We start from the raw sequence: 21,387 nt of genomic DNA on the forward strand, positions 1-21,387 counted from the left end.
GATTGGCCGCCGCCCCCGGAAGCGGAGCGGGGGCTGAGCAGCTGACAGCAACATGGCGGCGGCGGCCGGGCGGCGTGGCGGGGGCTTGGGGCGGCCCCCCGCGCCCGTGAGGGACGTGCCGCCCGCCGGGGAGCTGGTGCGGCCCTCGGTGACAGAGCTGTCCCAAGTGCGGACCAACATCCTGTGCACCGTGCCCGGCTGCGGGAAGGTGCTGCCCAACAGCCCGGCCCTCAACATGCACCTCAGCAAGGCGCACCCGCTGCAGGTACCGCCGTGAGGCCGGGCCGGCCCCGCTCGGCCCCTCACCGTGGCGCCGTGGCTCTGGCCGGCGCAGCGCCGTGTTCCGCCCCGGGGCCTGCGGCCGGCTCGGGTCCGGGGCCGGGGGGCGGCTGCGGTGTTGGCTGTGCTGGGGTTTGGTTGGTAGTGAGACTGAGGGGCGGACTGAGGGATTCCCCACCCTGAGAAGGACTGGGATTCTTCCCGGAGATTCTGAGATAGTTGGGAGTGTTCAGCCTGGAATGGAGGCTGTTTGGGGTGACCTCATTGAGGCCTTCTGGTACCTGGAGGGAACTCACAGGAAGGATGGGGACAGGAGCCTGGAGTGGCAGGACAAGGGGGGACGGGTTCAAATGGAAAGAGTAGGTTTAGGTCAGATATTAGGAGGAAGTTCTTCAGTGTGAGGATGGGAAGGCCCTGGCACAGGTTGCCCCATCCCTGGAAGTGTCCAAGGCCAGGTTGGACGGGGCTTGGAGCAACCTGGGATTGTGGAAGGTTTCCCTGCCCGTGGCACAGGCATGGAACAAGATGATGTTCAAGGTCCCCTTCCAACCTAAACCATTCTGTGATTCCGGATGGGAATAATGAAATGTTTCTCGTTGTCTTTTGTTTAAATTTCCCCTCGTAAAAGGCCCTTGCAGGTCTCTGTATAAATACAAAAGTGTGTATGTGAACGGGCTGGCCAGTTGTGTTGAGGATTCCTGTAAAATTACTTACAGAAAATAACCAAATTTGCACATTTTTGTAAACATACCACAGGCAGTTAGGAGTTCTTTGGGACACAGCTTCTGTTGTTTTACTTGCTTATCACCAATCTTTCTGCAGTAAGACTTTAAAGCCCCACTTGTGAGGTGCTGTGCAAACATGCAGCATTTCCTAACCTTATCAGCTGGCAAACCATCTCCATCCCAACGCCGAGGGCTGTTATGCTGGGGTTTTGTTTTGTTTTTTTTAAATGTCTGAGCTAAAAAAAACCCCAGCAAAACAGATGGATGCCATTTTGGAAACAAGCCCTCATTTCCATAATACTCCTGAGCTAAGCATGTGCTGGGGGGGAGGAGAACCACAGTTCAGCAGGCACACATTGAGAGTGGGCCTTTTGGAAAGATATCCTTGCTTTTCCCAAAATTATAATGCCAAGTGTGCAAGGACAAATCGTATTCCTGGAAAACTTCAAGTGCAGCATTCATAGCTGCATTCTGAAAGTGCAGCCTCAGTGGGTGAACAATAAACATCCCTGTTCTGTGAAATGGCTACAGAGTCAAGTGTGGGTCACACGTGCTCCTTGGTGAGGCACAAAAGGAAATAGTGTCAAGTGTACTTGCTGTCTTGTGTCTCTGGGATGTTTTCATTTCATTTCCTATGACAACTAACAGCTTTACTGTGTGTTATGTGTTAGATCCCACATGTCTGTGAGGGGAGAGGTACAGCAGAAGTTCCAAGTGTTCTTTAAGGTCAGCAGAGTCATTTTGGTTGTGAGCTGATGCTCTGAGCGTGCAGTGCAGCTGGTGGGTTACATAACTCAGGCTATGATGGGTGAGCAAATGCTGCTTTCTCACCCAGCTTGCTGTTAGCCACCAGTGCCTGTAGAATTAGAGCAACTCCATACACCTAATTACTGAATCTGGTGATAGCTTGGAATAAATACTGACACGTGGATGGATGCAGACTTTCAGAAACTTCTGGACTTGTTTCAAGGGCATTGTAATTGAGACTAAAATATTGTTGAGGCTTAAGGGAGACAAAATATTTTAATATTGGTATTCCTTATTAAGAGGTAGATGATTTCCCAGATAAAAATAATTTAGTATATTGCATTTATTAGTGAAATATTAAATTAGTGAAGAGGCAACTTGGCAAATGAGATGGTAAGAAGCTATTGGGGAAGGAGGGAACACAGTACTCCTGAAGAGAAGTGAGGATAACTTGGTTAATTTTCATTAATAAAAGTAGCCCCAGTAGGATGTTTTTATACCAAAACCCAAGAGGGATTGCAGTGGCAAAGGAAGGACATTTACACAGAGACTGCCCTGTAAAAACAGAGTCAAGTGCAGCAGTACCAGGTTTTAGTCTTGTGAAGTGATATCAAACAGTTTGATCAGCTCTGGTTTGTAACAGAAGTAACCTGAGGTGGGAAACACTTGCAAAATAATTTGGTCATACACGAATGAGCATTTAGGGTAAAGCTGCTGTGAAAAGGGCAATTAAAATATGGCAGAGGGATATTCTATGTCAGTACTATGGGGTAAAAATCTGATTCAAATAAGTTTAAATGAACCAGGAGATGTGTAGAAAATAACTGCTAAGGGTGATTAATGGCAAGTGTTTCTGACAAAGGGAAATTAGAAAATTTTGGCTTGTTTTGCCTAACAAAGAAGATATGAAGTGTTGATACATAATCTTTTTTTGGCCCTTTGACAGAGGATAAGCTAATTTAAAAAATGAGAGCAGTGGATATAAACTTGAATTTTTTATTTTAATTCTTTGGTCTTTTGGCTGTATTATTTTATGGGAAGAAGGGAAACTACATGAGTTTAGTTTAAAATGAAGCTAGAAAAGCTCATGTAAGGGAGGGGATTCTGTGGATTACTGTGATAACTGGGAGGCTGTAGTCAGTGTGAACTGAAAGGGTAGCACACCCTTGGGGTAGGTTACTCAAATACTGCACCAGCACAATGGTTGTTATCATAAGAATAAATGCACTTCTCTCCATATCCTATTTAGTAAAGAAATGCCCGAGCATCTGCTGCCAAACCCCCATATTTTAAATGGTTGACTACAGTCCACTGCAACATCATTTCCAATTAATCCTTTGGAGTAAGCCTTTCTGGGGCAGGAAAGCAAGACGTCACTAAGTTCACCTTGACTAAGTCTGCAGCAGGGACTGTTAATTCCTGCTTTCCCAGTTGTTGTCACAAGCCATGGCAGTATTCCTTGCAGTGCAAGTGTCTGCACTGGAGAAGTTCATCGGACCAATATCTACCAATAATTGTGGTGGGTGGATGTTGTAGAAACATGGGACATAAAATCAGATAGGTAAGGAAGGAAGCTGTGAGAATGTCTGAAACAGGACTGGCCAGGTGGGCTTTGAGAAGATGCAGGATTAACCTTTAAGAGCCACAAGGACTTGAGAAAGGTCAAAGCAGGATTACTGTCCATATACAATATCTAATATGTGTAGAGTATGTCTCAACTTGTCACAACTAAAGTGTTATGGTCTCTGCCACTAAAGGCTGTGTTCCAGCTGTTAAAAAAGCATCTTACTGGTGTCTATAAAGCTTTTAAACACTTGGTATTATTCTATACCTTAGTATTTCAGTCATTCTAAATAACCTGACTGAGCTTTACCTGTCAAGTGGCTGAACATGTTTCCCATATTGCCCTGTCAGTTGTTGGGTTGTGATGTTAAATATAACACACTTAATAACTTTTTATTTAGGAATAAGTAACTCTAATTACCAGTTACTCAGCATATTGGTATCATCTGCAGTGGGAGAGGCCAAGCATAGCTTTGACTTAAAGGCAGATCTTTTTTCCTAAGGACTTTAAAATGTGATGAAAGTGTTCTGTGTAAAGTCAGGGTTAAAAAGTGGAATTGGGGCTGGAGCAGCTGGATTTCTTTGTGTCATGTTCCTGTTTAGGGCAGTGGCTCTGGGAGGTACAACAATAGTCACAGTGATGATTCAGCAGAGATAGAACAGGCCTGTTTATGAATGGGCTGTCCACAGGGAAAACTGCTGTACAAGGTGCTTAGAAGGTAAAAATGTTACATGAAAACTCCCTTTTTAGAGACTTATTCCAGGTTTTCTTGATATGGCAGGTGATCATTTTGGTCAAGAGGCTCTAAACATTGCTTGAGTCTGATACGTCATAATAAAAATGAACTTGTGACAATGGCAGCAAGTAGCAGTGTTGTGTGGAAATACAACTGAAACGTTGCTTGAAGGGATTATCACTATAGTTTAAGAGGTGATTTGGGGGAAAGCAGAATCATTGAAATATCCCCCTGCCCAGCTTCCTGAGGTGTAAATGAGAGGAGTTCAGAAGCAAGGCATGGGTGGCTCAGGACAGCATTGTTGGGCTGTGAGTAACTGCAGCTGGGCAAGGTGCGGGTGTGAGCAGTGAAGCCCTTTGGGGCCTGGCAGCTGAGGACAGACTTGCCTTGCTTCACACTGGGAGGACTGTTGTGCTTTGTGCATTCTCTGTGTTTGGTGTAACCTGTGTAAACAGCACCAGCTGGAGATCTGCCCAAAGAGGTAGTTAGGGACACTGGTGTGAAATCAACCTTCCTTACTGACTGTGCTCACTGTCCTCATGCTAAGGAATATCAGCTGCAGAGTTCAAACGGGCATGGTCCCGTTTCTTCCCTGAAAAATCATCCTGGGGGTGCCATCATGGACTACACTAACTGCCTCTGGGGACTGTGCTTGGCCTCCAGTTCAGTCTCAGCATGGAAGGAGACTCACAGCCACTCTGAGCATCAGATTTTAAATAGTTCACTTTTAATTTTTTGCTTAGATACAGATGCCTGATGCTTCCACTGAGACCCTTTCAGTTAGGGTTTGTCTAAAGGGATATGTCTTGTCTGGTTTCCATGCCAGTGTCCTCAGCAGGAAGGGTTTCTATGTGGTTGAACAATCTGGACAATCCCACTAGTATGTCCTTCTTATATGTACTTTGAGGTCCTCTTTGAGCAAATTGTGTTGCTTTCTTCATGTGAGGGTCAGTGAAACAGCTCACGTGGATGCCTGGATAGATTGGTCACTTAGTGTTTGGAGGGTCAGAATTAGCATACCAGTTGTTTCATAGACTTTAGTGAGATTTGGTTTATGATCTAAATTAAGTGGCAGAGCATACTTGGCATTTTTCATTTTTATTACAAGTAAACTCTAAACAGTGCTAACAGAATTCCATCATCAGGAAGTGTTGTGTTTCAGTGACTGATCTTAATGGAGCTTCATGTACTGTGCTGCTAACAAGTAAAACCACATTGAATCAGCAGTCTAGGGTAGTATCTGTAGGGAAATTTTTTTTGGCTCAAATAACAGGAAACATGGGACAGGGAGTGTCTTGGTAAAAGTAAATAGTACAGTACCACTGCTCCATAGAGCTTGTTGTAATTGCACCTGGTAATTTTGTTGGGATATTTGCAAAGTGGCATCCACACAGGGCAAAATTTCCATTTGAACTTTCAAATCACATAGGAAAGTGCCTCCAACTCACTGAGATGTGTAGACTCAATGAGCCATAGTTGATGTGTTTTCTGAATATTGTCTTGAATATGGAAACCTGTAGAATTGTCAACTTCTCAACTGGTTCTTTTTCAGGATGGAAAACTTAATGCACCAATAAGGAAGGGTTTGAAAACTTCACAGAAATTCTACTGCTGTCCTATTGAAGGCTGCCCTAGAGGACCAAACAGACCATTTTCCCAATTTTCTCTTGTAAAACAGGTACTCCTGTTTCCTGAAGTACTTTCATACTGATTTAGTCCTGTCTCTACTCCAAAGAGTGTGCACTTTTGCATACAGATACAAGCATAACCTCTCAGCACATAGGCAGAAGTTAGAGAACTGTATGCAGCAGCTCCAAGTGCACATGTGATTCATGAGTTTGCATGTTTGCATGTTTATATTAGAGGGCTTGAACCTTTTGATCAGACAGATGCCAGTATATTCTTCTAAACTAGATCAGAGCCCCTCTCCACAAATGAAATAGATGGAGAAAGATTAGAGAGGAAAAAAAAATCACAGTAGCAACTGATGAAGGTTTAAACTGTGGCTGATGCTTTTAACTGCTTTTTCAAGTGGTCAAGGATTAAGAGCTTTTCTCTACTTTAATACCAAAATTCATTTGTTTACTAGTTAATAACCTGTTTAAGGAAACATAGAAGACTTGTTTCTGCATTAGTGAGCAAAAAGAGCACTGTGCTGCACTTGGTTACCTGTGCTGAGCTGGGGTTACCTGGAGGAGCTGAGTGGCTGGCACTTGGTGCCATAAATGAAAAGGAAGAATTCTGGTGGTAGCTCTGGTGTTGACCTGTATGACTTGAGATTATTTGCTCAGCTGTAGATCCTCAGGAGTGTGCACATGTTGCAGCACAGATTTACTGTGCTCTTTGGGCAAGGTTGATCTGTGGATTTATTGCTGTCCACAGGAATCCTTCAGTGGCATTAGAATGGGTAGATGTTTAGCTATGTTTTTAAGATGCGTGTAGCATCAGCAGATTTGCAAACTTCAGATTCTCTCTATTGACTTCTTTAAATTTATTTGTAGTAACACTTTAAAAAAATAATTAATGCTGCACTTCAGCGCTACTTAGCAACTAAAAAATTGCAGATATTTTCTCCCTTAACCGTGATTTTCTTCTTTTAATCTTCACTGAATGCTAATGTTTACTTTCCCTTGTGTATTCTAGCACTTTATGAAAATGCATGCTGAAAAGAAGCACAAATGTGATAAATGTAGTAACTCCTATGGCACAGAATGGTATTTGAAACGGCATATAGAGGTCTGTGGCAAGACTTTCCAGTGTACCTGTGGGTGCCCTTATGCCAGCAGAACAGCATTACTGTCTCACATTTACAGAACTGGCCATGAAATCCCTGCAGAACACAGGTAAAAGTGAAGCAGTGAAATAATGATAATTCATCACTAAGTCCTGTGTGTCTCATGTGCTGCCTTTTTGTCTCCTTTCTGTTGGTTAAATAGGAAATTAGGATCATGGCGTTTTAGCTGCAAAGCAGTTTGCAGTTTCTTTGTTGCTTTTAGGAGTTTTTGTTTTGTGGAAAGCAGTGGTGGTCATCTAATCAGTAAGATCTGGTTTCCCTACAGAGAAAACAAAAAGTACTGATGACACTGCAGTGCTTGGCATAAATGGTGCTGGTTCTTGTTGCATCTGCTTTTACAGTTCTGTGAGAGTAGACATGATTTGGAGGTATTTATAGCTGGTAACTGAGGTGTGGAATGCAGTTCAGGTTACTTTCTTGTACAGTCTGGTCATTGTTGCAATTGTTGGTGGATGTATTTTTTACCACCTATGTTTAGATTTATAGTTTCAATATGTCCATATATTTCATAAAGGACAATCTACTTTCTGAAGCCTAGCCTGTCTTTGAGGTTCAACTGCTGCAAAATTTAAGTTTTGTGTGAGGAATTGCTATTTTTTATCTTCTATTTCCATGAGAGACCATTACCTGTATACATATTTTAAGAGCTCTGTCCCTTCAAGCCTCAGTCTGAGTCAATGTCAAAATAACACATTAAAAGTCTTCAAATCAGTGTGCTTAATGTAAGAGGGGAAGACACCATCTAAACTTGCACATCCATTTGGAAATAGGTCTCCATAAGGGGTAGTATTTATTCTTATTTAAAATGAGAGAGTGAGGAATGACATTTAGCAAAATTGAACGTCATGGAGTCTTTTTATGTTTTAATCTGGATTAATTGTCTTCTCATATCCAACCTCATCTGTGACTTCAGTTGGTATTTTCAATGCAGTGACTCAAAAGAATGGAAGGCAGATGTTCTGTGTTGGAAAGAAGTATAAATGATTGATCTCATGTTCACAGGGATCCTCCTAGTAAGAAAAGGAAAATGGAGTCCTCCGTTCATAATCAGCAGTTGGCAGAGAAGGCAAACGAAGCGTTCAGCAATACACACAGTACTGCTCCTGGCACTCAGGAACTGGAGTCCTCTGAAGTGAAAGTAGCAGCCTCTCTTGAAGGCTCCTGCAGTTCTAACTTCACAAACCAAATCCAGCCAAAATGTGCACCAAAGATGCTTTTACCCAAGCCCAAGGTGGCTTTGGTTAAAGTTCCAGTGATGCAGGTTGCTCACTTGCCTGTGTATGTATCTGCAACAGACTCTTCTGTCAAGCCTGCTGTAGTGGCTGTTGATAATCAAGGCTCAGTTGTAAGTACTGTTCATTTATTGCCTCAGTCTATAGGAATCCTGATTCCAGCCCTGGAGGCAGAAACACTTGTATTTAAGGACAGTATGCCTGTTTCAAAGGTGACAGCTTCTGGTGATCGTGAGCCAGTGAGTACTGGTGTACAAGTTGAATTGGACAAGGTGACATCAAATAACCCAGGACAAGAGCTGGGGAATGTTTGTCAGAAGAACAAAATTTCTTCAATAAATATACAGACTGACTTATCTTACATCTCCCAGAGCTTTGTACCAGCTGCAGCCTGGACTCCCAATTCTTCTGTGTCCTCTTGTTCTCAGACAGATCTGTCATTCAGTTCCCAGGTTTCATTACCCATCAGTGTACAGACACAGACACTGCTGCCTGCTTCCAAGCTGACTTCATCCATAGCTGCTCAGACTGATGCTTTCAGCCAGGGCTGTTTTCCAACGTGTGGCATTTCCAGGGAGACTCAAACCAGCAGGACACAGGACTGTATTGATGGAAGAGTACAGATGGACCAGGCTGTAATGTGCAGTGACATTTTTGACAATGTTCCTTCATCATATAATGTTTCTACTCACATTGAACTTCCAGAAAACAATTTAATGCCTGCAAATATAGATCAAACCTTGCTGCAAAGAAGTAGTTGCAAGAGCCTGAATCAGGATACGGTTAAGTCTGAATCCCTTATCAGCTTCAATACACAGACTAATATACTTCCACCTCAAAATACAACAGATAATCAAACCCAGACAATGGACCTGCTAAGTGATCTGGAAAACATTTTTTCAGGAAACATGTCTGGCCAGACCCTGGATAATCGTGGCCTTTTGTCTGAGACAAGTTCTAATGCTGACACACATCTTCCATCTGCTCCATCACAGAGCACAGGGATAGACTTCGACATTGAAGAGTTCTTTTCAGCATCCAACATCCAAACTCAGACTGAAGAGAGTGAGCTTGGTACCCTGAACTCTGAGCCAGTTTTGGAGTCACTGGACATTGAAACTCAGACTGATTTCTTATTTTCAGATAGTGCCACTCAATCGTATAACTGCCGAGGCAATTCTAACTTCTTAGGTTTGGAGATGTTTGACACACAGACACAGACAGACTTGAATTTCTTTTTGGACAGTACTACCCACCTGCCTTTAGGAAGTATTCTGAAACAGTCCAGTTTCTCGATGAGCACTGACTCATCCGATACAGAAACCCAGACAGAAGTATATATGGCTACTAAAAATACACCTGCTCAGAATATTGAAAGCAAAGTCCAGCTCAGCAGTGCTGAGACCCAGACTATGGATAGCTGCTTTGAGAATCTGGGGAGTTTATTCCTTACCAGCAATGAAACACAGACAGCAATGGATGACTTCCTCCTGGCTGACTTAGCCTGGAATACAATGGAGTCCCAGTTCAGTTCAGTAGAAACACAGACCTGTGAAGAGCTGTGCTCCTTGTTCCAGGGCTCTGACAAGCCCAGCCACTGAGTGCTACATAATATAACTGTTTCTTGTGGTTTCAATTTAACTTATTGGGGTGGGGAGAGATGGCTTTACCAAGTGATCCACTTTGCATTATTGAATGTACTTGTCACGAGCAGTTGACCTAAGAGACTTTTCATGCTGAAGGCACTCTATTGAATATGTAACTTTACATAAACTATGTGTGTATAAATAGAGGGGAAGGGGGGGGGGCTGTAACATGTTAATGTACATTTGAACCTTAAAAAATTATGTGGTGCCTATGTTTTTTCCTCAAACTTCTTTACGAAGCTGTTACTGCTTTCATCTAAGTGGAAGAACTTTTAAAGTTGTTCTCTCTATCTCTCTATTCCTGGCTTACATGCAGGGTTCCAATGTGCTGGACCAAAACCCTGAGCTGTTCAGTTGAGATGCTTCCCTGAACTTACGGGGGAGGATTCTATTAGTGTAAGCTACTTCTGTTTACTTTTTTTAGTAGCTTGTATTTTAAATCCGGCATGAACATAATCAGCCCTATTGTCTTCTTTTACTTTATGCCTTCACAGCTCTTTCTCCTGCATAAGCTGACATTTTCCAAATACCTGTCCAACACACTAGACGCATAGAGATTCTTGAATTGTTGAAAATATTTATTATTAAACAGGTGTGTAGAAAGCAGTATTTTTTTTTCCCTGAGTGGCACTGATGCTCTTTGAAGGGTAGGAAAAGAACTTGGAATTCGTAATTGTAGGGAAAATTAGTATGTCGTCCTTTTAGCTAGTGTAATACATGGGACTAACATTTTTAGAGTCTTCAGAAGGGATTTGCTTAAATTATTTCTGTCTTGAAGATGCAAATGTTACAATGTGTGTGCCTCAGAGACTGGAATCATTTGGTTTTGCTGAAATTCTCCTAGCTTTATTGAGATACGAGTTCAGAAATGTTACAGTGGTTTACTACCTTAAGAAAAATCTTTAAAAATGGACAATTAAATTCCTTAAAACACTCACCTTGACTTCTGGTTTTGGACTTCCTGCTTCCAAAAACAGTTGGAATCCCTACAGCAGAGCTGGGAGATCAGCTCACAGAAGCCCTTCCGGAACAGCTCTATCTTGCTTTTGCAATTTGATCTGCAGCCCTCAGCTCCTGCAGCTTTCACAGTTTCCCAGAGTGTAGTCAAACTCACACAAACTGATTTTTCAGAGAAGAAGCATATGACCTCTTGGCACCTTTTTTTTAATGTTGTGGTTGCCCCTCATGCCACTGTTTGCAGTATTTTTCATTTACATTAAGCCAGTTGTGAATGTATGTTGGAATTTGGCCTTAAATAATTTTTATCTCTTACTATAATATCTGTGAAATGTAGGTCTCTGGTTTTATACTGGACAGGTTTTAGTTTCTGTAACCTTAAAGGAAAACTCTTTGTGTCAAATTCCTGGGCCTGTAACAGACTTTACTCCTCCATTGTTAGAGGAGAGGTATTGGCTGCATATTTACTGTGCAGCTCAGCAGCAAATGTATGTCCAAGCCTTAGGTTTTGAGGACTCCCTATGCTTTGTGTTGCATATTCTCAGTTCAAGAATGTGGGAGTTAAGTTACTCATCCATTGCAGCCAGCTTGTTTTTGTTGCAGATGAGCAATACCTTTCTTTTTTCCCTTTTTTTTCCCTTTTTCTTTTCTTAATAGTCTTTATATTGCTGTGGTGAGTGTCTTTACTGAAATAATCTCTTCAGATTAATCCTGGAACTCATATTTTCCTCCTGAAACCCCATCTGTGTTGCCTGTTTGATTTTTCAACATTTCTAGGTATGATTTCAGACACTTCCAGTCTGGCTGAAGAAACTGCAGAAGGGAATCTTGCAGTTCCTCAGGAGAAAGTCACTCTGCTGTGGGGAATGTCCCCAGCTTTCACAATGTCTGTAGAGTTCTTATCTGAAGGGTGGGATAAACTTAAAAGAGGAAGGCCTCACTTGTAATTTTGTTTCTTGTGAAGATGACTGACTCATATTTACTTGCCTACTTTGAAATTAAGATATAAGATAAAGAACAAAATTAAGTTAATTTATTCTATTGCAATATCTTTCTGGTAATGTTGCAACTTCACATCTTAAAGTGTTTTTCCTTCTCCTCTGGAATGCCAGAGAATGCTTCTTCATACATTAATTTCTGTGTTTCCCATGTGCAAGTTGTCTATACTGACATGTGAAAGAGAGGCAGTCACTATAAACCTGGTTTGGGAAAAGGGTATTTTCCACAGCTGTAGAAGCTGTTCATTACCTCTGAATTTAGAAAGTCAGCCTTTACTCTGCAAGAGAAGGAATCTTGGGTGCTGAGGAGCAGAATTACTGAAGGGTTTGAATTGTACCATCTGAGAGACCAGCGAGGTTTAAAGTACTTTGAAACTAATTTACAAATTAGAGTGATAATTGCCATGTTATTGTGTAAGCCAAAGCCCTTAGCATCAGGGACTGTCAGGAAAAGACCCAAAAGTTTGTGTGAACAGAATCTTATAATGTAATCATTACCCAGTTATTGTACTTTATAATTAAAAGTCTTTTTGAGCTTTGTGTATTTTATTAGAACATTCAAATCACAATCCTTTCACTCAATCTATATTTGTTTAAAACAGTTTGCACTTTGATTAGATGGACTCACTACTACAACTTGAAGTCATTTATTGAAAGTGCAGGATTAAGAAATTATTACATGTCTGCACTGGCTTAGGAAAGATGAAATTAACTTCTGACCAAAATTAACTTCTTTCTTCACTACTTTGGTTCTCCATAAATTATTCATTAAAGTGAAAAACAGGTTTGGATCATGCATGTCTGGCATATGTCACTCAGTTTGGATTTATTAAGTGCTTTTGTGAAAATGTGAAGATTGCAGCCAGACTTCATAGTTTGGTGAATCCCACAGAAAACTTCATGAAACCTGATCTGAAACACTATAGCTGAATATTACAAATTCTTCACATTTAAACAAATTCTTGAAAAAGGCTGATTTTCTATTTTTGCCTTTGTTATAAAATAAATTTCAGACACAACTATTTCTGGGTAGAACTAAAATGATACTTATCTCCCTTTTTCTGCAGTTTGTCTCTGATTTGATTTTCAAGGCACTGTATTGTAAGTATTGGTCAGCAGTGACTTACTATCTCACTTTTTTGTATCCTCTATTGCCATTAGAGCTGCTACACAGAAAGTAACATCAGATTCTCTGTAGCCTCCTAGCACATTTTTTTATCTGGAAGTGATACTAATGTTATGTGTACTTACCCTTTGTGTTTCCTGCTTAATTCTGTTAAGCTGTGATTGCTGGATCTTGATCTGGATGCCTGTGTAACACTATTATAAAATTGAATTAGTACTTTTGTAGTTTCATTTGTGCTTTTCTTTAATATATAAACAGTTGAACAAAGGAAACAGCAGATTTGGAACTTGCACTCTGTGAGAACATAAGCACAAATAAGCTGAAAAATGAAAGGTCTGTCTTGTTGCCTTCCATATTTGTTTGTCAGAATGCTAAAAGTTTGTCTGATAGTAGATGTTTCTTCTTCTTATGGCTTTTTTTGTGTCTATTTCTGCTAATATGCCTGTAAATACTTTTTTGCTGTGGGTAGGGAGGGAGTCCTCCCCAAAACTTTGTATTGGCCTAGAAAAATTGGTAGTTCTAAGTCAGAGTTTGCTAGCACTACGTATTCTTAGTTATGCAAAGCCGCTTGAGTTTAGAAAATTCTCATTTCCAAAGGATATGAAAGCATTAAAAATGTGTAAATACTTGCAGCTGTGAATTAAACAGCTGTAAAAGAAACCTTGTAAAACCTCGTTTAGTTTTGAACAACTTGATCAATGTCTGTAACTAATGTACATAATTAACTCCTTAGAAATTTTTATTTCAAGGCACAATACACAGGTTTTTTTCTGTTGGAAACAAGAGGCTGAATTTCCCTGTTAGTCATATGGACCCCAGTTGTGTAGGAGCAAGAGAACAAAGAACGATGGCTGCCTTCCACTGTTCTAAATCCTTATGCTGCTAAGATGTGAATTGATTTTTTGTGAACCTGGGTAGAAATGTAAGAGTTGACAGGACTGGGGGCTTAGGGGGCTAGAGGAAGTTTAATAGCCTTTTAAATGTAGGGAAATTTAATAGAACTGATACTGAATCAACATAGGGTGCTCAACTTGCAAAAGAACACGTTCCTGAAATGGCAACTCTGAGGGGAACCAAATGTGCTTGCCTTTATCATTAAGGTTGTACAGCTTCCTTTGCTTTAATATATTTCTGACATGTGCTGATTTTTTAAACATGATCTTAATGTACCATTTACTGTTCCAAATACATTCACACCAAACTGTTGGTAACATTCTGGGCCTTGCAAGCTTTTTCATTCCTGTTTGGTTTAAGGTGCTGCTATGCTTGTGTCCTGGTAGGATGGGCCTCCAGTAACCAGGCTGCCATTGAGAACAGGAACACTGTGAGGATTTGGCTGTTTAATGGTAGCAAACCAGTGTATGGTGCAATCATGCATCTTCTGTTTCTTTTGTTGTTGTTTTTTAAGAGTTGATGTGAATTCAAACATGTGCAAGAAGGACTTGCTGCTTAGAACAGGACTGAATTCTCTTGTTTCAAGTGCCATTGCTATGCAATGAACAGAACCCAGCGCTCAGCCCCGCAGTCAGGGTGAGGAATGTTTGTGTTTGTGTGTGTGACTCTGCACTGAAAATGTAACCAGACAGCCTGAAGTGGTGGAAATGCCTCAAGGAACTGCTGAGTTAAATAACAGAAGTCCCTTTACTTGTGACCATTTTTCATATGCTGGCTTTACAGTGCCTGCAACAACTGGCTATGGAATATAATAGATGACTTGTGGTGATGCCAGCTCTGCATTTCACAACATCCAGTGCTTTACATGCTTCAAGCACCTGCATGCAGAGCTAGATTGACAGTACCTCTATCTACAGACATTTGCAAGTGCATCTCTGATAAAGCTAGGTATGAAAGATGGCCATATCTTTACAGCTTAATGACTTCAACACTTGATTACAATCTCATTTAAGTTTGTAATTATTTGCAATGAATGAGTAATAAATCTCATGTGGGTGAGTCTTTCCCAAAGCGTGTGTGAGTTAATCTCAGCAAGGCTGAGAAATGTCCTTAAAATATTTTTCTTTTCATTACTGGTGGGATTTTTTTTATTTAGTGGACAAATCTAGTTTTCAAAGGATGTTCATGTTTAATTCTTGCTATTTAAGCCAGTAAACTTGCAGTGACCAGACAAAATCAAGCATTCATTTCTTAGACCTATTTTACAAGTGACAATCCCAAAGAAGGAATGTTGTCCTAGTAACTGTGAAACTTGTAATTACATTATTGCATGCAGAGAAAACCTTGTGCCAAAATACTGTTTCATATTTCCCTCTGTTGGAAACTGAAGTGTTACACAAAGCTACTAGTAAGTTATTCACAAGTAATGAAATGTTTTGTTCACAAATGAAGCACTTATTCAGTCCTGTAAATTATACATATTTTGGAATAAAGTTAACTTCAATCACTTTTTGCCTTCTGTTTTAATGGCCATGACCTCTGCCTGCACAGGCCTAGGTGGGGGAGTACCACCACAAGTACCACTCATTGCTCCTGAATATCTTAGTTTTAGTTTACAAAATCTCTACCAACTGAAAAGCTTTCAAAACATATCCTACAATGTCAGTTCTTGATCTCTGGAGGTGCAGAAAGGTTCTCTGTCTCAAACCTCTCGTCAGCACAATATGCAATCTTTACCTTGTTCGTGCAGTGGAATGGGAACCTCTGCAGTTTCAGCTCTGTGGCAGATGCCTCACCTCTACAACAAACTCTCAGGACAGGGTTCCTTTGCTTTCTTCCTCAGCCTTACCATCCACCCCTCCTGTAGAGGTGATTTAAGCTCTCTAGTGCCCTAACACCCAGTAGAAATTCACCTGCAGTATGATGGTTGCTGTTCAAGGTACTCTATTCTACTCCTTATTATTTTGTAATGTATTTTATTTAACTGAGAAAATATTTTTTGCTACTACATTTATAAAAACCCCAAACCCTAGAGTGGCTTGATTTGAGCATGTCTCATACTCTGTCCTGTTTCTTCCTGCACAGCTCCCATGCTTAGTGATGATGCCACCATTTTCTGTTAGTTGGAGGATATAAAATGCTGATTTTTGTTGTTACCTGTAAGTCTTGCCTGTGTGATTCAGAGGAGGTGAATGAGCAGGAGCCTCGTGACTGAAGGTTTGTCTGCACTATTCCCCCAGCTGTAGTCGTGAATGGAGCATTCCCTGATGGACAGCAGGAGGCTGCTGTGTGCAGCCCCATCACAGCCTGAGGTAAGCATTTGCAAACAGCACCATTCAGGTATTTCCAGAGGGGAAGATGTCATAAATATCTAGAAACTAAATTCCTGTTCAGAGCATTTAAAATCATGGAACAGTCAGATGTGTAAGATCCTTCTGGAGTAGCAGCCCTATTCCCATCATAGGGATGGTTCTGTTTTAAATTAGGCTGTTATTTGAGGCTTTACATCATTCAGAATGGATTTATAGGCAGAAATCAGCTATTTTGACAGACTGCACCTCTGGAAACTTTCACAAATGGTAGACAGTCCAAAAGTCAGGAAGAAATAACTTTTGATTGAGAACAGACTGAGAAGAAAGTGGCTGTTCAGAGATAGGGAAGCCCCATGTATTTTCAAACTACTTTCTTGCCTGCTGTTCCTGAGATTTTGCTGGCAGTTCCTGACTGGTTTGGGTTTAGTTCCTGAATTTCTTTCACTTGAAGAAATTTCATGCTGGCAAGCTGATTGTTTTCCATCAGAACAATGCAGTCAGAGGCTGATTTTCTTTCTGGCTCCAGGATTTGACAGTGAATCCATCCTTTGGATGTTTGGACCTAAAACAATAGGAGAAAAATGTTGATTTAACTTTCAGGTGTTCCATCATTGCATTTTCACATTGTTGTCAACAATTCACGTGTTTTGTTTTGGCACCTTGAATGGAGGAAGCACTTCTGGCTGATCCAGCCTGTAACTTTGTTTCCTTTCCTTGAACAGGAATAGTGTTGTTCTTGAGAGAACTTAACACAAAAACAAGAAGCTGCTGTTTCCTCTGCTGGAAGAACCCAGTGTATTCAAAGGCACAAAACTTGATTAAGTTTATGGTGGCTGAAGTGTTGTGTATTTGTTTCTTTGTTATTTGTTCTAGGTCTTTAATCAGCAGCTTTTCTGGCCTTCTGCTGTGGGTCTTGTAGAATAATCTGTGAGTGCAGTCTGTGTTCTTGGATCAGGTTGTAGTAAAACCTCTCTCTAATCTGACAGTTTCAAAAAACACAGCAAAACTCTTACCTGGTATGAAACACTGGAAAACATGCAAATAATATTTACAGTTTTCCCTGCAACTTTTTTTTTCTTTTTATGTAGTCCTAAAAAACTAATTGTCTGCAATGGCTGCAATTTAAAATTAATATAACAAACATCTTCAGCTTTACTTTTAATTGGTAATGCATTCATTTTTCAGCTTTCTCACTGAAGCAGCATTATTTTTCAGTTGTCTGAATGGAAGAAATTATCTCCTTCTGGACTTTGAAAAATGTTTGTAGTTTCACAGCTAGATCTAGATAGATAGATCGATCTTGCATTTTCTATTTGGTGGAAAATGCGACTGAAACAAGTATATATGAATTTCTTTATCTTGGGGCTATTTGTGAAGGATGCTTTTGTAGAGGTTGCATTTTGTATGTAAATATGGAAGACAGATTAGAAAATATTTTACTATGGGGGAAGGTACAAAGAAGGGAAGAAAATGGCCTGGTTTCTTTTAACTGTGAAAAAAAAATAAAGTGTGCAACAAGGTTATTTTTGGTTCTATAAAGTCATGAACTAGTGCCACTGAGACCATTTGCAGTTGATAGAAAGCCCTGTGGTTATTTAACAGCATGGCATGAAGACTGAGTCACAAGGACTCTTACCAGGAGATGGGATTTGGGGACATCCCTAAGTGCATTTTTTCAGATACTTGTGTGAACAGTTGTGTTAAAAGTTCTAGGACTGAAAGAGTCCCAAATCTGCTTGCTGTTACTTTTTGTTAAGAAAATTCAATCCTTCTAAAAAGTGCAGAATTATTTATATAAGAAGAATAAATGCTCTTTCTAATTTTCTCCAGAAATGTGATGTATATGTTAAGGTATTTTTGCTTTTTCACTGTCGTGACTGGGCTTTTTTTTTTTTGCCCTCTTCAAAATTCTTAGGCCACTCAAGAGTCAACAGACAGTTAATGTTTAATTAATAAAATTTTGTGGGAGCATCACTATACTCTAAGGCAGATTCACAAGGTCATGAACATAGGTAAACTCTTAAAATTCTATTTCCTTGTTAATGCCATATCTTCATTTGGATCCCAATACTTAAAAAAAAAAAAAAAAAGCAAAAACAAAAGCAATACCCTAGAAACCAATACCCAAGCACAAAGCACCCTTTCCAAGTGTCACAGTGTTTAGCAGAACTTTCAGCCTGCTGGAATCAGCTCACTGATTCGACATCAAATATCCTTGATACAACTCAATGAAGCAAAGAATTTTCACGTTAATAGATAAAGACTGCATAACCTGGTTGGTAAAGATAATATTTGATGCAGAAATCAATACCATTGTTCTTTTATATACCTCAGGCACACTATCTAATTCTAATCTGGCACTTCTTGAGATGTGACTAAGATATTTTCTTGGGGAAATAAATAAAGTCTGAGTTAATCATCAGTGTGGGAAGGTATTTTTAAAGTAGAAGCATGCAGAACAACTGTATCACACAAGGCTTACAGACTGCCAGTGTAAATACCATTGTCACATTCATGCAGTCACATAAGATTATTAAATTTGGGGGTGATATTCTCATGTAACACCTACATAGTTCATCAGCTTCAGAGGAGCTGCACAAATGAAGTAGCAGTTGACCTTTACAGTTCATGTACTGAGTCACAACTTCATCTCCAAAGCTGCTGTAACTGTAATGCACTTCGCCTTTACATCCATTTTATCTGCCTGCTAAATATAAACCTGTTCTGGAAAGTTAAAGTGCACATGTGACAGGGGCCACTTTGGATAAGCCCCAGCACTCAGACACTCTGCCCTATTAATGGTTCCATCCTGGTTCTGCCTAATGCTCCCCAGCGCCGGTGTTTGCTTTCTCCTCGATTACCTGGGCTCACACAATCAATAAAAGCAGCAGAAGAAAGCTCCCCATTCACTTTCTGCTACAGTTCTGTCTCTTTCTTTGCAAATCTTTTAACAAAACGGGACCAAATGTCTCTGTTCATTTAGCTGGAAATTGTCAAGCATCAGACGGATTTTAAATGCACTTTGGCATGGCAGAAATGTCAGGGGCACTCAGCTCACATAGGCAAACGAGGCTGTCTTTAAAAATTTTGACATCAGCTGAAAGACACAGAGACAGGTCAACAAAATGTTATTAGGACAATGTTAATTAGGACAAACCTTTATCCTGTGACCCTGCTATTTAAATCTGCAGAGGGAGAGGAATCTGGAGGAATGGAAACCATGCCTGAGCACCATTTCCTAAGGCTGTCAACACTAATTGCAATGTAAGACCTTCTGTTCTTCCTGCCCTGTAATAGAGCAAACCTGCATAGCTCTAGAATTTACAGGATGCTGTCTCAGTTACTGCTGGCACCTTCAAATTTATCTTGTCATAAAAATACTACTTTCCAGCAAAGAGATAATAGGTATTTCTTTAAAGGGGGTAGCTAGGGCAGTACTAATGATTTCTGTATCAGCTTGGTTTTGACAGTATTATTTAGAAAAAAGTCTTGAAAAATGTCCTTACCATAGCACTATAAAAGCAGAGACAGATAAGGCTTTGAAACTTCAGTGTTCAAAATGTTGTGAACTAAATTAAGACTGAGGGGGTGGTGGATGGCTGCCTACTACTGCATACATTAAACCATAGTTTCTGTGTGTGGAACTGCTTGCTTGCCTCTAAGGATTTCAGCATTTGCTGTGTACAAATATTTATAGTAGGCAAACCCAAAATTTCTTTTTAAATTTCCTTTTACAAACCATGCCTGATGCTTCCCATCTCTAACTCAAACCACAGTTTCCACATCACAGAAGGATGCACAAAGCTGCAGGCTATTTGAGGGAATGCCTGCGTGTGTATTTGCTAAATTTCAGTGCTCAAGACTTTCATTTACTGCATCTGTCTTAAAATTCATCAGAGGGGGCAGACCAGCCTGGTGGTAAGGACACCCTCAGAAGTGAAAGGCGTGGGTGAGAGTCCCCACAGCACACTTGGCAAGTGAGCAAGAGTAAAAAGAAAGCAGCAGCATCCTCAGATTCAGTGAGACTTGCTGGGAATGTTTGGATTGGGAGAAGTGAGAAATACCATTGTGAGAATTCTGGTGGTGTTTACACAGTGACAATGCTTGAGACAAGGCTGAGGTGCCCCTGCATCTCATGTTGCCTTGATCTGGCTAAAAAAAAAAAGCTTATTGTGCTGGTTTGGGGTTTTTTTCCTTTCTTTTCACTGTGATTTCTCAGGTTTTATGCTATTTTTTTTTTTTTTGCTTACTACTTTGTAGGAATCTTTATTTTCAACTCAGCTACACAAACTACCTCGCCTGCAATCACCAGAGAAGAAGGAAGTTGGGGTTTTTGTTCCATGAAATACCATGGTTGTGGAAGGAAAGAGGAGACCTGAGAAACCCAAAAAGCAACAGTATCACACAGTTTATGATAAGAACAAGTTGGGCAACTAACATTACCAGAAGAGGGGAAGTGAAATTTTTCAAAGGTACCCCAATTGTGTAAAGTACAGCAGAAGCCAATTTACTCTGAAGTTGTGTTCCCAGGAATACCAGAAAAACATCCAGACCTGATGGAATGTGTAGTTTGGTTTAAACCAATTTAGCTTATTTGTGCTGATAGTTTCACAGAGGTTTAAAATGCAAAGACTTTGCATATTGATGTAAAAATAAAGTTCTCTACTCAATTTTAAGTGAAATGAACGTCAGCAAAACCAAGTGTTAGTTCATTAGAAAATGTTTGTTATGATAGAAATTACAGAAAAATTAATTCAAAAGGATGTAGCCTTAAAACCTGTTTGACAATTATTTGAGTCTGTTCTTGTCCCCATATTAACATGAGTAGACAAAAACCACACATGAGTTCATGTTCTTTTACTGAAATACTCATTTCTGTGAGGGAGACACAGGAGGAGACCTAAAAATATCTTTCCCATGGTGTGCATTAAAGGACAAGTGAGATAATTTAAAGATTCTGGACTAATGAATTCAGAGGTACTTATTTATGTTGTTACTATTTGATTTTTCAAGACCTCTAATCAGGCTGCAAATGTGAGACAATGGCACAATGAAACATAATGGTGTCAAATTTAATACCAATGGGCATAATTTTCTCTACTTATGAATCATCTGTCATAAAAAATATTTGGAAGCCAGCAGCAATAATCTAGGAATTATTTTCATACTTATTAGTAAAGGAATTAAAGCTGATTGTGCTAATATGAGGCAGTGGGTAACTTCTCCCTGTGTTCTGGTGGCTTTTTTTTTTTTTCTCTTAGTCCTTATCAGGTTTACTTGTCCTATTCTTAATCTTATCAGCCGCATTTCCACTGCCTAGACTGTCAAAGGGACACCAAGTGCTGAAGATAAAATGCTAGAGGTGTAAAAAGCTCCT

The 21,387-nt window shown here is 40.3% G+C and overlaps 1 protein-coding gene and 1 long non-coding RNA gene across 2 annotated transcripts in view; one reads left to right on the plus strand and one right to left on the minus strand.

The window, feature by feature from the left end:
- On the plus strand, nucleotides 1-15,205 carry ATMIN (ATM interactor). The gene is made up of 4 exons (XM_071440735.1): nucleotides 1-265; nucleotides 5,604-5,729; nucleotides 6,695-6,894; nucleotides 7,848-15,205. Exons 1-4 carry the CDS (start codon nucleotides 53-55, stop codon nucleotides 9,676-9,678), a joined length of 2,370 nt encoding a protein of 789 aa, XP_071296836.1. The 5' UTR covers nucleotides 1-52; the 3' UTR covers nucleotides 9,679-15,205.
- LOC139596435 (uncharacterized) overlaps nucleotides 7,605-21,387 on the minus strand; it is a 15,355-nt gene continuing 1,572 nt past the window's right edge. Inside the window, exons 2-3 of the long non-coding RNA XR_011681317.1 lie at nucleotides 12,930-16,572; nucleotides 7,605-8,678 (exon numbers count right to left, since the gene is read on the minus strand). This is a non-coding gene — a long non-coding RNA (uncharacterized lncRNA). The remainder of the gene's footprint in view (nucleotides 8,679-12,929; nucleotides 16,573-21,387) is intronic.

Source organism: Agelaius tricolor, unplaced genomic scaffold (assembly GCF_023055355.1).
Source record: "Agelaius tricolor isolate 1412-34295 unplaced genomic scaffold, bAgeTri1.0.p SCAF_15, whole genome shotgun sequence".
NCBI classification, from domain to species: Eukaryota; Metazoa; Chordata; class Aves; order Passeriformes; family Icteridae; genus Agelaius; species Agelaius tricolor.

What these genes read in the sequence shown, in the direction of transcription:
- ATMIN (XM_071440735.1), top strand. Translation starts at nt 53, where the DNA reads ATGGCGGCGGCGGCCGGGCGGCGTGGCGGGGGCTTGGGGCGGCCCCCC. An exon ending in GCAAGGCGCACCCGCTGCAG is followed by an intron (nt 266 to 5,603) that starts GTACCGCCGTGA and finishes GTTCTTTTTCAG; the next exon opens with GATGGAAAACTTAATGCACC. An exon ending in GAAATCCCTGCAGAACACAG is followed by an intron (nt 6,895 to 7,847) that starts GTAAAAGTGAAG and finishes TCATGTTCACAG; the next exon opens with GGATCCTCCTAGTAAGAAAA.